The sequence below is a fragment of the Neopsephotus bourkii genome, unplaced genomic scaffold, assembly GCF_033783945.1.
Source record: "Neopsephotus bourkii isolate Nb327-2 ecotype Australia unplaced genomic scaffold, CSIRO-AGI_Nbou_v1 NB_1863, whole genome shotgun sequence".
NCBI lineage: Eukaryota > Metazoa > Chordata > Aves > Psittaciformes > Psittacidae > Neopsephotus > Neopsephotus bourkii.
In genome coordinates, this window is record NW_026902336.1 from 579,734 (window position 1) to 592,623 (window position 12,890).

Below are 12,890 nucleotides of genomic sequence, written 5' to 3' on the forward strand. Positions count from 1 at the left end.
ACCTTCTCCCCTCACTCTTATGTTTTTAAACATAAACAGCAAGAGATGGAACTTTACACAGGGATGGAACATGTGCAAGGGGAGCAGCTTCGTAAGCACACTTCCAAAACAAAGCTCAATTGATGTCTCTGCTACTTCAGGAAAAGGAACGCTATGCTTTCCACATGGAGTTTGCACAAGACAGAGGCCTAACTCTACACCACTTTCAAATGGAAAGCAATTAGGAGACTTCTGCTCTGCAAGGCTGTGTTACTATCTTTGAAACCACACTGAGATGAACTCAGATGTAGGACTGCATTACATGAGATAGATACATATAAAATCTAAAGAAGTGTCTAAAAGCAGTGATAGAAGCTGTCCATTTGGAAGGGCAGAGGACTGGCTAGAACAACACCTTCAGCCACAATTAGGATACACTTTGCTGGCTCACTGTTATCCCAGTGTAAGACCTGGAGACTTCTGCAGTTAATAGACTGCTTCTCACCGACTTGAAAAAACAAAGCTGACTCTAACTTACTGTAGCATTTGTCTCTGGAACCCACATATCCTCAGCTGTTCATGAAGCACTACATCAAGAAAACCTTCAAACCTATTTTGTTTCAAAGCTAAAATTTAATAGGTAATTCCTACTTTGTGTGTGTGTGAAAGAAATAACCAATGCTCACTTACTGTACAATTAAGACAAAGGCACTTCACATCAGAACAAACTTAACTCAGAAAAAATATTTTAGATATAAAGTACAGAATGCCAGAACGACACAGACGTGGAAAAATGGACTTTCAACAGGGCCAGAATTCTGTCATATTTAAAATAATGTAATTGTCTTCAAATCTTCATAATAATTGGTCCCTATTCCCTGCTCAAGGGTAACATTATTTAACAACTCAAATCCATAATTAAGCTCACCATCCCAGTGGAATTTTGAAAAGAGGCTTAATTTCCTACAAGAGAAATGGAAACACTGAAGTCTGCCCTGCCTGGCAGGGGAGCAAAACAATGACTCAGCAATGGGCAGCTGAAAGCAGATTGGTTTTAATCTCTTAATCCCTAATAAATGCATATGTTGAAGGGCAGTCCGTGTGACCCTGGTAATGTTTACCGTGCACAACATGTATCTTCAGATTTTGCCCTTTATGATGAAAAAAACAAACTTCAGCTGTTTATAAACAGCATGTAAAAGTACACTATAGAACGCTTAGACCCAATTTTTGGAAACTTATATTTAGATATGGATAGGCTTTTGTTTATGTCAAATGTAAATGAAATACTGAACTATCATCAGACTGCTGATTCTAATATTTGCTTTCTTTATGCAAGCCACAGTACCAACAGGTTTTGCCTTCTTTACATATTACAAACAATGTGGGTACAGACCCCCCTGATCCTTATTAACAATCCATATTCTGAATGGCTGTTGATAGCTTTTTGTTGAGAACTCATCAGCATATACTCCAGAAAGTACATACAGTGGGAGCACCTGATATATTTTGCTAGCAGTAGCAAAAAAAAAAAAATATCTGGTTTTAATTAGTGAAACCCAGTTCAAACTGTGATAAAAGTCACAAAATATGAAAACCAGTATTCGATGAGATTGTTGCATTTTTTGTCTCATTTACTCTTCTTTGTATTTCTCCTTAACAATTCTTTCACAACCAAGAAAGAGGAACAGACATATATTTCATTGTAATTCTTTCAGTTTTAGACTATTGGCATTTAGACTTTCAATTGTCTTTTGGTTTCCACATAAACATATACGTTGCATAAGCTGGTTTCCAACAGTAATAATACTCATTGTTCAATACTGGTGTTATAAGGCTTAGAATCTGTGCATTTTATTAAAGAGGATTCTGTAAAAAAAGAGACTAAAATTACATGAAAACTACTTCAAATTTTGACAACTGAACTGATATCCAAGTTCTACCTCCAAAAGTCCCTCATTATCTCATGCACATATCCATCACTTCAGCACAGTATCTAGGCCACAAAACCTATTACATAAATTATATCAGGTAATCTAGATCTGAACAGTGCCTCTCTGAACTCCAATAGAAATGATAGAGAGAGAACAACGTACTTTATAACTTGTCCCATAAACAGGGTCAGTATTTAAAAAAGGCTCTTACCTTGAGAAACAAGGCTCCCTTGGAAGCCAAGGAGTCTGTCCCTCTTCCATTGGGGTAACAGTGATAGGCAGCATCCATAACAGGATAGCGGCTGGCAAAAAGCAGACCACTGTTCACAAACTTAAAGCTACAGCAGCTGTGGCAACTGTAGACCCCAACATCATAGACAATGTATTCAAAATAGTGATGAAGCTGCTCTTTCAATTTCTCTGCAGCTCTTTTGTCAAACACTTCCTGCAAACACAGAAAGTCCAAGTTGGCAGGGAAGAAAGCAGAGATCTCATGATCAAAGGTCTCATCTGTATGCTTCTTTTTCCGCACTGAAGTCTTCTTCATGATTGAAGCTTTGTAGAGGAGCTTGTTGTTAACAGTGCTTTGGTCCACTGTACCATCCCCAACACGAACTTTAACTAAGGACTCTCGCGAGGCAGAGCAGCTGTCTAAACTCCCAGAATCTCCTTCCTTCTGTTTGTGGTTAGGTGTTTCTGAGATCTCTGCATCACCTTCCAGCAAGGGCTCTGCTGGGCCACTGGCATGAGCCTGGCCATTGACAGCATCTGTTTCTGTATCTGACATGTGGCCATTATCCTCTCCATTTATGCGGACAATGCAAGAGTTTTCTTCTCCCTCATTTGGCTCTCTGGTTCTGCCCTTATCTTCTCTACTATCCTCACCATTGTTTGAGCTAGAATTATCTCCTTTATACTCCATTGATGTTGTCCTTTTCATGCTAGGATTAAACGTATGATTAGTGCTATCTCCACCCTGGGGGGAGACCAAGCTGCTAAAACTTGCTGCACTGATGGAAGTGTTGGTAGGAGAATCTATGTATATTTTGATCTGTGGTCTGCTCGCCCCATTTCGTATTCTCCGGCCAATCTCTTTAGCCCTAGCCTGTGTATTGAAAACATTATTAAATCTTGCCAGAGAATCTGGCAGCAGGCAAACATTAGCACTGCCAAAGCAGAAGCTCTTCCCACTCCCTGCAGCCTTCCATTCAGTAAGCAGTGTGGCTCCATTGGCATGGTTCTTGTCTTCTAGTCTGGAGTAGATATATGGTCTTCTGGCTGACTGGAGCGGGGACCATAACAGAAAGCCAATCAGAGCAAAAGGAAGAGAGGCTACTAACAGTGCCAAGTAGATGGGAGTGGTAATAATGATGCAGAGGGCATGAAAATAGCATGGATCATCTGCTCTTTGACGTTTTTCATAGGTGGTTGGAACAAAAGAGGCCACAAGCCTATCTGCTAACCAGTAACATGGGAAAATCAGGCCCCAGGAAAAAGAATGTAGAACTGACAGAAAGCTGTTGGGAAATGGGGAAGTGTATAAAACCATTGCAACTTAATTATGACAACACTTCAGGGCCTACTACATGATGTCACTAGGTCAAGCATCCATAAGAACACTGGGAGAGGTTCTGGGGAAAAAGGTCCAGTCAGGAGTTTGTTTTTTTTCCAGTGAGTCAGTTGCAAAACTTTAAGAGCACCATTTCACTGTGTTGAAGTAAAAATGAAACAAGGCCACTGTTTTCATCTGGCTTTTTGGCATCTAGGTTTGTCAGAGGATGTCATTGTTCACTGGAAGCTGCCATAACAGAACACTCTCGAGGCAAAAAGGAAATCTGTAAGAACAAGAGAGACAAAACATATGTAACAGTTACTGAAATTTTAAAGATTTATTCTTATCATTCTTGCCTTATAGTCTAAAATATTGCTTTGTTTTTCGTTTGATTTGGTGGTTTTGATTGGAGTAGGGATCTAGGGCAAGTCCAACCACAGAAGACTGGTATTCTGCAAATGAAAGCAGTACATTGACCATTAATGCCCATCACTAGTGATGTCACAAAACACATTTCTATTATGAATTTTAGGCCTTACATCAAGAAATATAATTTGGAGTTTATTTTATAATCCATTTCCACTAATATTTCTGTTTATTTATATTAGCTGTTTTCAGAACCTTTGCACAGGGTGGTTAGAAGTTCTCTCTAGGCTGCTCTAGAAGACTGTTATATCTTGTATTCTATCGCTGAAGTTAATTTGCTTGAATTGCCAGGCACCTTCTATTTAAGAGCAAAACCCATTTGTTTGCTATAAAATATAATTTACATTGCTGCACCTTTAAACAAAACTGGCTGATCTAAATCACTTTAAATACTCTTCATATGATTAAATATGGTTTCAAATTTTTATTTTTCAGTTTACTGAAAACAGTAAGTCAAACTACTTCTCATTAATATTTAGATATTTAATACTCGTTACCTATTTCAAGCTGCAGTCCAATTTCATTCAGCTACAGCCCACAAAAACTCCTGATATGACCATAGAATCATAGAATGGTTTAAGTTGGAAAGGACCTTAAGATCATCTGGTTCCAACCCCTCTGCCATGGGCAAGGACACCTCACCCTACGATCTCCTATTACACGTTTTTTACACATACTAAAGCAAAATATAAATTAATCATAATTAGCATTATTGGTTTTAATTCCATTTTTCATCTTTGAAGGAAACAATATAAATTGAATATATCAAATCAGAAAAACAGTTTCATATCTTCCCTATGAAGACATATGATGTCTTTCAAAAGTTGTCTTAACAGTTGGGAAATCATCACCTGAGGTATTTAGAAATTGCCATGATTAACCATTCACCAAGTAAGCAAAAGTACACCGGACCATGCTTCAAAACCTGTCTTCAGTTTTGACATCTTGGAGAGATTAAAATTACATACGCATGTATTTATTAGCACAAGTTCAATTAAAGTTTGCAGCCCTCAAGAAGACAAACTTAAGGGAATAGTAGTTTGGTATGTAATTTAAAACATTCTGCAGTGCACCCAAAGACAGAAGGGCATTTCTGTTTCTATCTAACACTAAATAAAATAGTGACATGAGACATAGGAGAGAAATACTGTTTTACAGAGAAATTCACCTGAGAATCAGAATAAAAATGGAATTTTTCAGTTTTCTCTCACCTTTAAGACTTCTGCTTCTTCAAACAGCCCTTGCAACTGATTAATGTCCTACTGTCAGCATATTTCTAGTTGTGGTACACATGCAGTACCAGACTGTGACACATTGAATACTATAAAAGTCAGAAGCAGTACGGAAGGCATTAGAATACATCGCTTAAGCAGCCCTCTTCTTACCACACCCATTTGTTGCTTATTAACAATAAGAAAATTCTCTCCTCAGTCTAGATTCCTGATCAGCAGGACTAAGAGTAGTCACAGCACACCAGATTTGCAGCCATCCCTTTTTGGTAGGCACCATGGCAAGGAAGAATTTTAATACAGGAACAAATGAGGATGAGATAGTTTTACAGATATTTCTTCCCAGAAGAGAAAAGCAACCTCTGGGCAAGCAAGTGTTAGTCTGAAAAATCTACTAAGGTGGTGACAGAGGCTCATAACAAAACCTGACTGGGGACAGGAATCAAATTCTAAAGCAGAATAAGAAAAATCAGGTTGCGTGGAGTCAAGATTATGCAGGCTTTCAAAAGCAAAACCAAATAGTTGTTATCAAATACTAGAGAGAAGGAAAGTCAGTAAACAGATGCATCAGAAAGGATGGCAGCTCCACAACAGAAAGCTGCTTTTAACTTGCATGAGCCTTGGGCATGTAAGGAAAGCTGTATCTCAGAGATCTGATGTAGCATCTTCCAAGACAACAATGTCATACATGGACTGATATCAGGAAAAGAGGGACAAAACCTGACCACCAAGCTGTGTTACTGCAGCCACACGCAACGAGCCTTACAGTGTAAGGATAACACCCCTATAACTGCTCAGAGCCCACTGCACCCTCTGCCAATACCAGACAGACAATACTTTTAATGGGATATAAGGTCCTGTGTATTTTTGCCCTGATGTTAATATTTAGATGGAAATCAGAAAGGCTGGATCAAGGGAGGGTGGATTTTTTTTAGTTTTTAATTATTAACTTAGCATAACTTTCACAACCTTATGCAACATGTTTGAGTTTAAAGAAATGAGTGACTTGTCAAGTGCCAAATAACAAATGCTTGGCATTTACTCATTGCCAAAGGCATTTGAGGATGCTGATAATAGAGGGAAGCCTAGCAGATTTGTTTTTCTAAATGATTTTTATGATTTTTTAGTAAGAACGCGCAAGAGACTTTGGCATCTACATATCAGATAGAAAAAAAAAAAACAAAACACCCCAACAACCCAACCAACAACTTTAAACCTGTCCAATTATGTAATTATCATTAGAAAAGAAAAAAATGTAAAGAAGTTTTCTGTTCTGTTGGGTGCTTAAAATGCGTTATAAAAGCCCTGCCTAGTCACAAAATTGATCAGAGGACCAGAACAGTTCATGGGTGCCAACAGTGCTAGGAGTGAACAGAACACCGTCGTTTGAGTAAGTGAAGGAGGAACAGGCTGCAAACACTGTATTCCAGCTTTCAGTCTAACCATGTCTCTGGTGAAATCTGCACTTGTGTTGTAGACTGGAAGATCAATTTGACTTTTACTATTTTAAAATAACACACTAGAAAAAAATGCAGAACTATAATGGATCTGTAATAATTCATTTAATTAGGTCTTCTAGAGATAAGTATTTTTTTAAGTATGTGATGACAGGGTGTTACAAGTCCTGGAAAATGTGACAGCAAGTGACAGTTTTGTAAATACAGTAGTCAATGCTTGCTCGATGATCTGACAAGGTACAGAAAGATAATCAATCCAACGTCACTCATGCTGGTTCTGTTATGGACTGCAGCATCAATAATCTACAAGATAAACTGCTGTCCAGCAAACAATAAGATGCTCAACTAAAGTTGCTTCACAAAAGCAATTATCCAGATTACAGGGCCATATTAAATTATAGGAATTTATGCTCACTGCAGATCCAAAAAGCTATTGTATTAGTAAAAAAGAAAAATGAATCCAATCAGAAATCCTTTCACAAGATAAGATACCGCAACAAGTGTCATAAAGCAAATTAGTTCAAATTGGGGTCTGTTTTAACAACATGTAGCAAGCATGTAATTCTTTGTAAACACTGAGGTCTGAATGATGGTTCAAGGCTGTACTGGTAACTTCTATACTTCCTCTGCCTTAAATAGGGATAGTACCTTTGAAACTCAGGAATTTGCTGGACAGTTTTTGACGATGTGCCAGCTGAAGTGGGGAATACAAAGATGCATTACATCCACTTTATTCTATGAATTCTGATAGAATTGTCACAGCTAATGAACACATAAGTACAAAAACTGTGGTACCACAGCAAGTTTTAATATGATAGCTGGAGAAAAGACAGGAGGGAATCACGAGCTAGATATCCTTTAAGTTTCTGCATATTACAGATAGAAAACATTGGCACATCAAGGCCCTAATTAAAAACACTCTTTGTAATTAAAATATTATCCTATGTTATTAATCCCATAGATGAAGGAAATCACACAATTTACCACAGTTGTTATGGACTCACCAGCATGCACATGAACAAAACCTAAGTTCCCTACTGTTGTCTCTTAACTACATCCCATATGCATGCTAGTGCCTCAAAGCCACCCAAAAAGAGAGAACTAAGAGAGTCACGAGACACATTTTATCCCAGCAAGATCAATATACCACACGAGTCAACTGCAACTTGGAAAACATGACGTCAATAATGTCTAATCTAATGCAATGGTTTAGATGAAGGCTAAAGCTAAAGTGCCTATTTCCTTGTGATTAGGGGTTTTACTTGGTAATCCAGTGCTTTATTCATAGGGGTTTGAGACATTAAGGGAGAATTTAAGACACTGCAATGAAACAGATATTTTTGTATGCTACAAACATGTAAACTGCAGTCGGGTTTAGTTGGTTTTATTATTTTAGAATCATAGAACTATAGAACAGTTAGGGTTGGAAAGGACCTTAAGATCATCAAGTTCCAACCCCCTGGCCATGGGCAGGGACACCTCACACTAAATCATCTCACCCAAGGCTTCGTCCAACCTGGCCTTGAACACTGCCAGGGATGCAGTATTCACAGCTTCCATGGGCAACCCATTCCAGTGCCTCACCACCCTTACAGGAAAGAATTTCCTCCTTATATCCAATCTAAACTTCCCCTGTTTAAGTTTTAACCCGTTACCCCTTGTCTTATCACTACAGTCCCTAGCGAAGAGTCCCTCTCCAGCATCCCTGTAGGTCCCCTTCAGATACTGGAAAGCTGCTATGAGGTCTCCACACAGCCTTCTCTTCTCCAGGCTGAACAGCCCCAACTTTCTCAGCCTGGCTTCATACAGGAGGTGCTCCAGTCCCCTGAACATGCTTGCAGCCTTCCTCTGGACTTGTTTCAACAGTTCCATGTCCTTTTTATGTTGAGGACACCAGAACTGCACACAATACTCCAGGTGAGGTCTCACAAGAGCAGAGTATAGGAGCAGGATCACCTCCTTTGACCTGCTGGTCACACTCCTTTTGATGCAGCCCAGGATGCAGTTGGCTTCCTGGGCTGCAAGCGCACACTGCCAGCTCATGTTAAGTTTCTCACTAACCAACACCCCCAAGTCCTTCTCTGCAGGGCTGCTCTTCTCTTCTCTGCCCAACCTGTAGCTGTGCCTGGGATTGCTCCAACCCAGGTGTAGGACCTTGCACTTGGCATGGTTAAACTTCATGAGGTTGGCATCAGCCCACCTCACAAGCATGTGAAGGTCCCTCTGGATGGCATTCCTTCCCTCCAGCATATCGACCGAACCACACAGCTTGGTGTCATCGGCAGACTTGCTGAGGGCACACTCAATCCCACTGCCCATGTTAGCAACAATTTTCTAAACGTTTAAAGGCTAAAAAAAAAAAAAATAAAAATCTTTACTTTTTTTTCTATTATTGTGCCACCATAGAACAGCTCAACTTTAGTGATAGCAAAGACATCAGGAAAGGTTTCAAAGATTTTCATTATTATAATTATGCCCAGAAGTACGCTAGAGACATCATAGATCAAAACTGATGTTCCTAGCTCCAACATAGCTTGTGAACTAAATAAAGGACAATACAAGTCAACAAATAATGGAGGAACAAACGAAAAAACAACATATTTCACAATATTAAGGTTACACGGACAGTCTAGAAATGGTCAGAAAAGTTCTAACTTCCCTTTTCTTAGAAAACTCAAATACATTTTCAAATCCAAGCAATTCAAATTTCTTCAGATTTGCTACTACTATCTGAACAGATTTTTAAAATACATGTAAATCACTGCAAGAACACTCATTTTCTTAAGAACAGAATAAAACTGCTGAAGTGATTGACTGGTTTGTAAAGTTACTTTATGGGTAACTTCACTTAATAATTCACATATATCCATTAAAACTAGTTTTTCTTGAATCCTGACAATTGCTTGCTCTTCAGTAAAAGTCACAGCAGCACATATCTAAACCTGGATTCTAGAAAAGCAGTTTATTTAGACTGCGTTGAGATTTTCTGTTAGCTCTATTTCATTATTGCCACTGAAATTTGAAGCAGAGAAGTACAGCTTACAAGAATGCTGCCACTGCACCATGCAAACCAGCAAAAAGTCCTGTTTGAAACTGAGAACAGGCAAAGATCTGAAGGAACCAAAAATTCTCACTCAGGCTCTCTTCCTTGCTTATTATACAAACCACAATTTAACCTCTGCTTTCCTCCACAGTCTCATCTGGTTTTGCTCCTGCACACACTTCATAACATTCTTCCTTTCTTCATTCAGCCTCTTTCCCTTGATTGTTATTATTCATGCTTTTAAGTATAGGCCAGTTGAACAGCTACCTACCTTCTGGAAAACAAAATGCTCCAAAATACACGTGAACTATTTTCCACGCTTGATTACTTGACTGTAATTACAGAGATGCAGGGTGCCAGTGGCTCTAATGGAGACACGTCTGTGTTCTTTTGTGATCACTTCACAGCTGGATGTTTAACTGAAATCCTGTCATCCTGTACAGGCCTCATTCCATGAAGCATTCCAAGAGGTAGGGCAAAAGATTTTTAAGCAATGTTTACTGGCTGACCTTAACTTTCACTTCAGTTAATAACAATTTAAAGCTTATGAAAATACTAGAAAAACTTAGTAAAAATGTGGATCCACTATGATAGGAGAAGTTGAGTTCAGTGTATTACTGACAGTGTTGAATAAAAGCAGTATCCATTCACATGAAGGATGTTAGAAGGAGAAGGGAAGGAGGAAAGTGTTTTTGCACACTTGCCATTGACATGTTCATTTACCAGTTTCTCCCTAAACTTTCCTCTGTCTTTCTAAAAAAGGTAGTAAAACATTGCCTGGTGACTGCAGCACGTCTCTTATGTCCATAGGCTGTTATCAGGCAGGAAGCCATAATAAACAAGATGTCTAGCCTAAATGAACTAACCTGTAAAAAATATATTAATAAATGTGAGCTTACAAGTCTCACTGAATACCAGTGATGTCAGAAGTTAAGTACATGTCTACAGGGGAAAAAACCCAAAACCAAATACAAACCCACAAGCTCAAGCCTGGGGCATATTTAGTAAAGTGCAGAGCTGTGATGGTGGAACACGATCCACAGTGACAAAAGTAGCTCTGTCTCTCTGTGACAGCCTGCCCACAGAGAATGGGAGGTAGTAATATGGTTTATGTGACATCAGATTGGCTGTAGCTGGTCTCCTTCTTAGTCCACTCCTCCACCTTAGCAGACAAGCTAAGCTTCAAGCTGGGATGGTATCCCATGTACTTCCTCAACCTAAATGGGAGTTTTTCTATTGCAGAGCAGAAAATTTGCTTATGGTGAGATTGTACAACTTGTTCTGTGCTTTACAATTAATTCTGGCATGGTAACAGATTCTCATTTCCAGAAGCATCTCAGTTTGGTAGTCCCAAAAACCATAGGCCAAAACCCATACCCATACACTTTCTGCTACCTAAATTAAATAAGATTAAATTTTAAATTTAAAATATAAATCCAGTTATGTTAATGTATGGAAACACATATTAAAAATATATCTAACACATTATAACTAATTGAAAACCACAGAAGTGTGACAGTTTTGTCCCTTTTTTCTTTCAAAATAGATGGAAAATTGAAGATGAATTCAGTACTGCAGAAAACAATCAGTCTATACAGAGCTACACACCAAATCTGCTAATGGCTCCCAGAAGGCCCAATCCAAACCCAGAAACCTGACCAATCCAACTCCAAATCCTAAAATACACCTCCAAAACTTTGTGCATTCTGGTGTTTGCGTCAATGTTGCAAGTGCATGGATACCAGCCTGCAAACATAAGCTGACTAGGCATATACATACCATATGGGAACTTTGAGACACAATCACATATTGCCAAATCATTAATTCATATTTATGGCCTTAGGAATGGTAAGAAATGGAACTCAGAGCATATCCTCTAGCGGCTGAAAACAACAGCATATACTTCATACAGTTTTAAGTTTTCAGAAAAAGCTTTGCTATTCAGGCAAGATTTAAACAAACAAAAAATTAAAAAAATCATCTGACCACTTGGTGATCTCACTCAGTACCTGGAAAGCTAAACACTCTCTATTTTGAGACCTTATTTGGTGTACTTCAGTAGTGAGACAACTGCAGCACACAAATTCACAAATCTGTGACACTGAGCTCTGTTTATACAATAGAAATGGAACAGGCTTTATTTACAAAATCACCTTTTAGTGGGCTTTAGCCTCCTATTTTACAGTAGCTGGAGTAACTGAATAATGGCTAAATAAATCTGATCTTTGTAGATAGTTTGTTTAACAAATATTAGTGAGATGGAACAACATCAGCTTTTGGTGCCCAAGACAGAATTGGACATAAAATTTTTCCTACTCACCTTTCACCATGTGAAACCTCACAAGGCCTGACTGCAGCCATGCCTAGGCCACAAATCATCAGGGGACACAGGCTCCCTGCAAAATTAAAAGCTGTACTTTCTCAAGCAGCACTTTAAGCCTTCAGGCTTCTGGTTAGTTCAGTATGGCTTGATAGAATTATAAAGTTAATCAATTTCCCCCAGAGCAGGTATGTTTTTTTATACTTCTGAAGTGGTTCTCAACAGCTGGAAAGGAAAAGTTCTCTTAGCCTATAGTAAATCCAAAACAAATCCCTGCCAATAGATACCTGTTCTTATGTAAAAAAGAAAGCTCACCTACAGTTCTCAAAATAAAGAAAACTAAAATACAACACAACTGAATTAATACACAGCTACCTCTATAAAGAAAATTAAAATACATTTATCCATGTTGTGCACATGGAAAATAGAAAAACTAAAGCCTTTGTAACTTAAGTTTTCATGAAAACCCTGAAAGCTCACTCCCTAACTCACAAGTTTCTGCCCTACTGACAAAGGTGTATTTCCCCAGGATTCACAGAGCTGGAATTGTATGGTGGATAGTCAAAAAAGAATCAGCGTTCCTCAAAACTCAACACATAAATACTTTTCCTGAAAACATGTTACCATATCAGCCTCTCTGACAAATTCAAATTCAAATTCAAAATCAAGATGCTTTTAAGGTTAAATTGTTCTGAGATTGGCTGGGTATTTTTGTCACATAGTTTTCAAACAGACAAATCTGCATGTACTAACATTCTGGGGCGGGGAAAAAAAAAGAAACAAAAAACCAAACAAAAAAACCCCAAACAACCAGCCAATCCAGAACTCACTTTCAACTTTGCCAATGTGGTAACAAATTCAAGCAAAAATAGTTTACTTATTTGTAAATCCATTTCACTGTAATGCACTGAAGCACACCAGTCTTCTCATATTTGCATTTCTTCTTGCAG

General features: G+C 38.5%; 1 protein-coding gene across 4 annotated transcripts in view; it reads right to left on the reverse strand.

Moving 5' to 3' along the window:
• SMPD3 (sphingomyelin phosphodiesterase 3) overlaps nt 1-12,890 on the reverse strand; it is a 114,706-nt gene that overhangs the window by 30,655 nt on the left and 71,161 nt on the right. For all 4 annotated transcript variants that reach the window (XM_061344071.1, XM_061344072.1, XM_061344074.1 and 1 more), the window contains exon 2: nt 2,125-3,748. In XM_061344071.1, coding sequence (XP_061200055.1) covers nt 2,125-3,462 — 1,338 coding nt within the window. In that variant the 5' untranslated portion in view covers nt 3,463-3,748. The remainder of the gene's footprint in view (nt 1-2,124; nt 3,749-12,890) is intronic.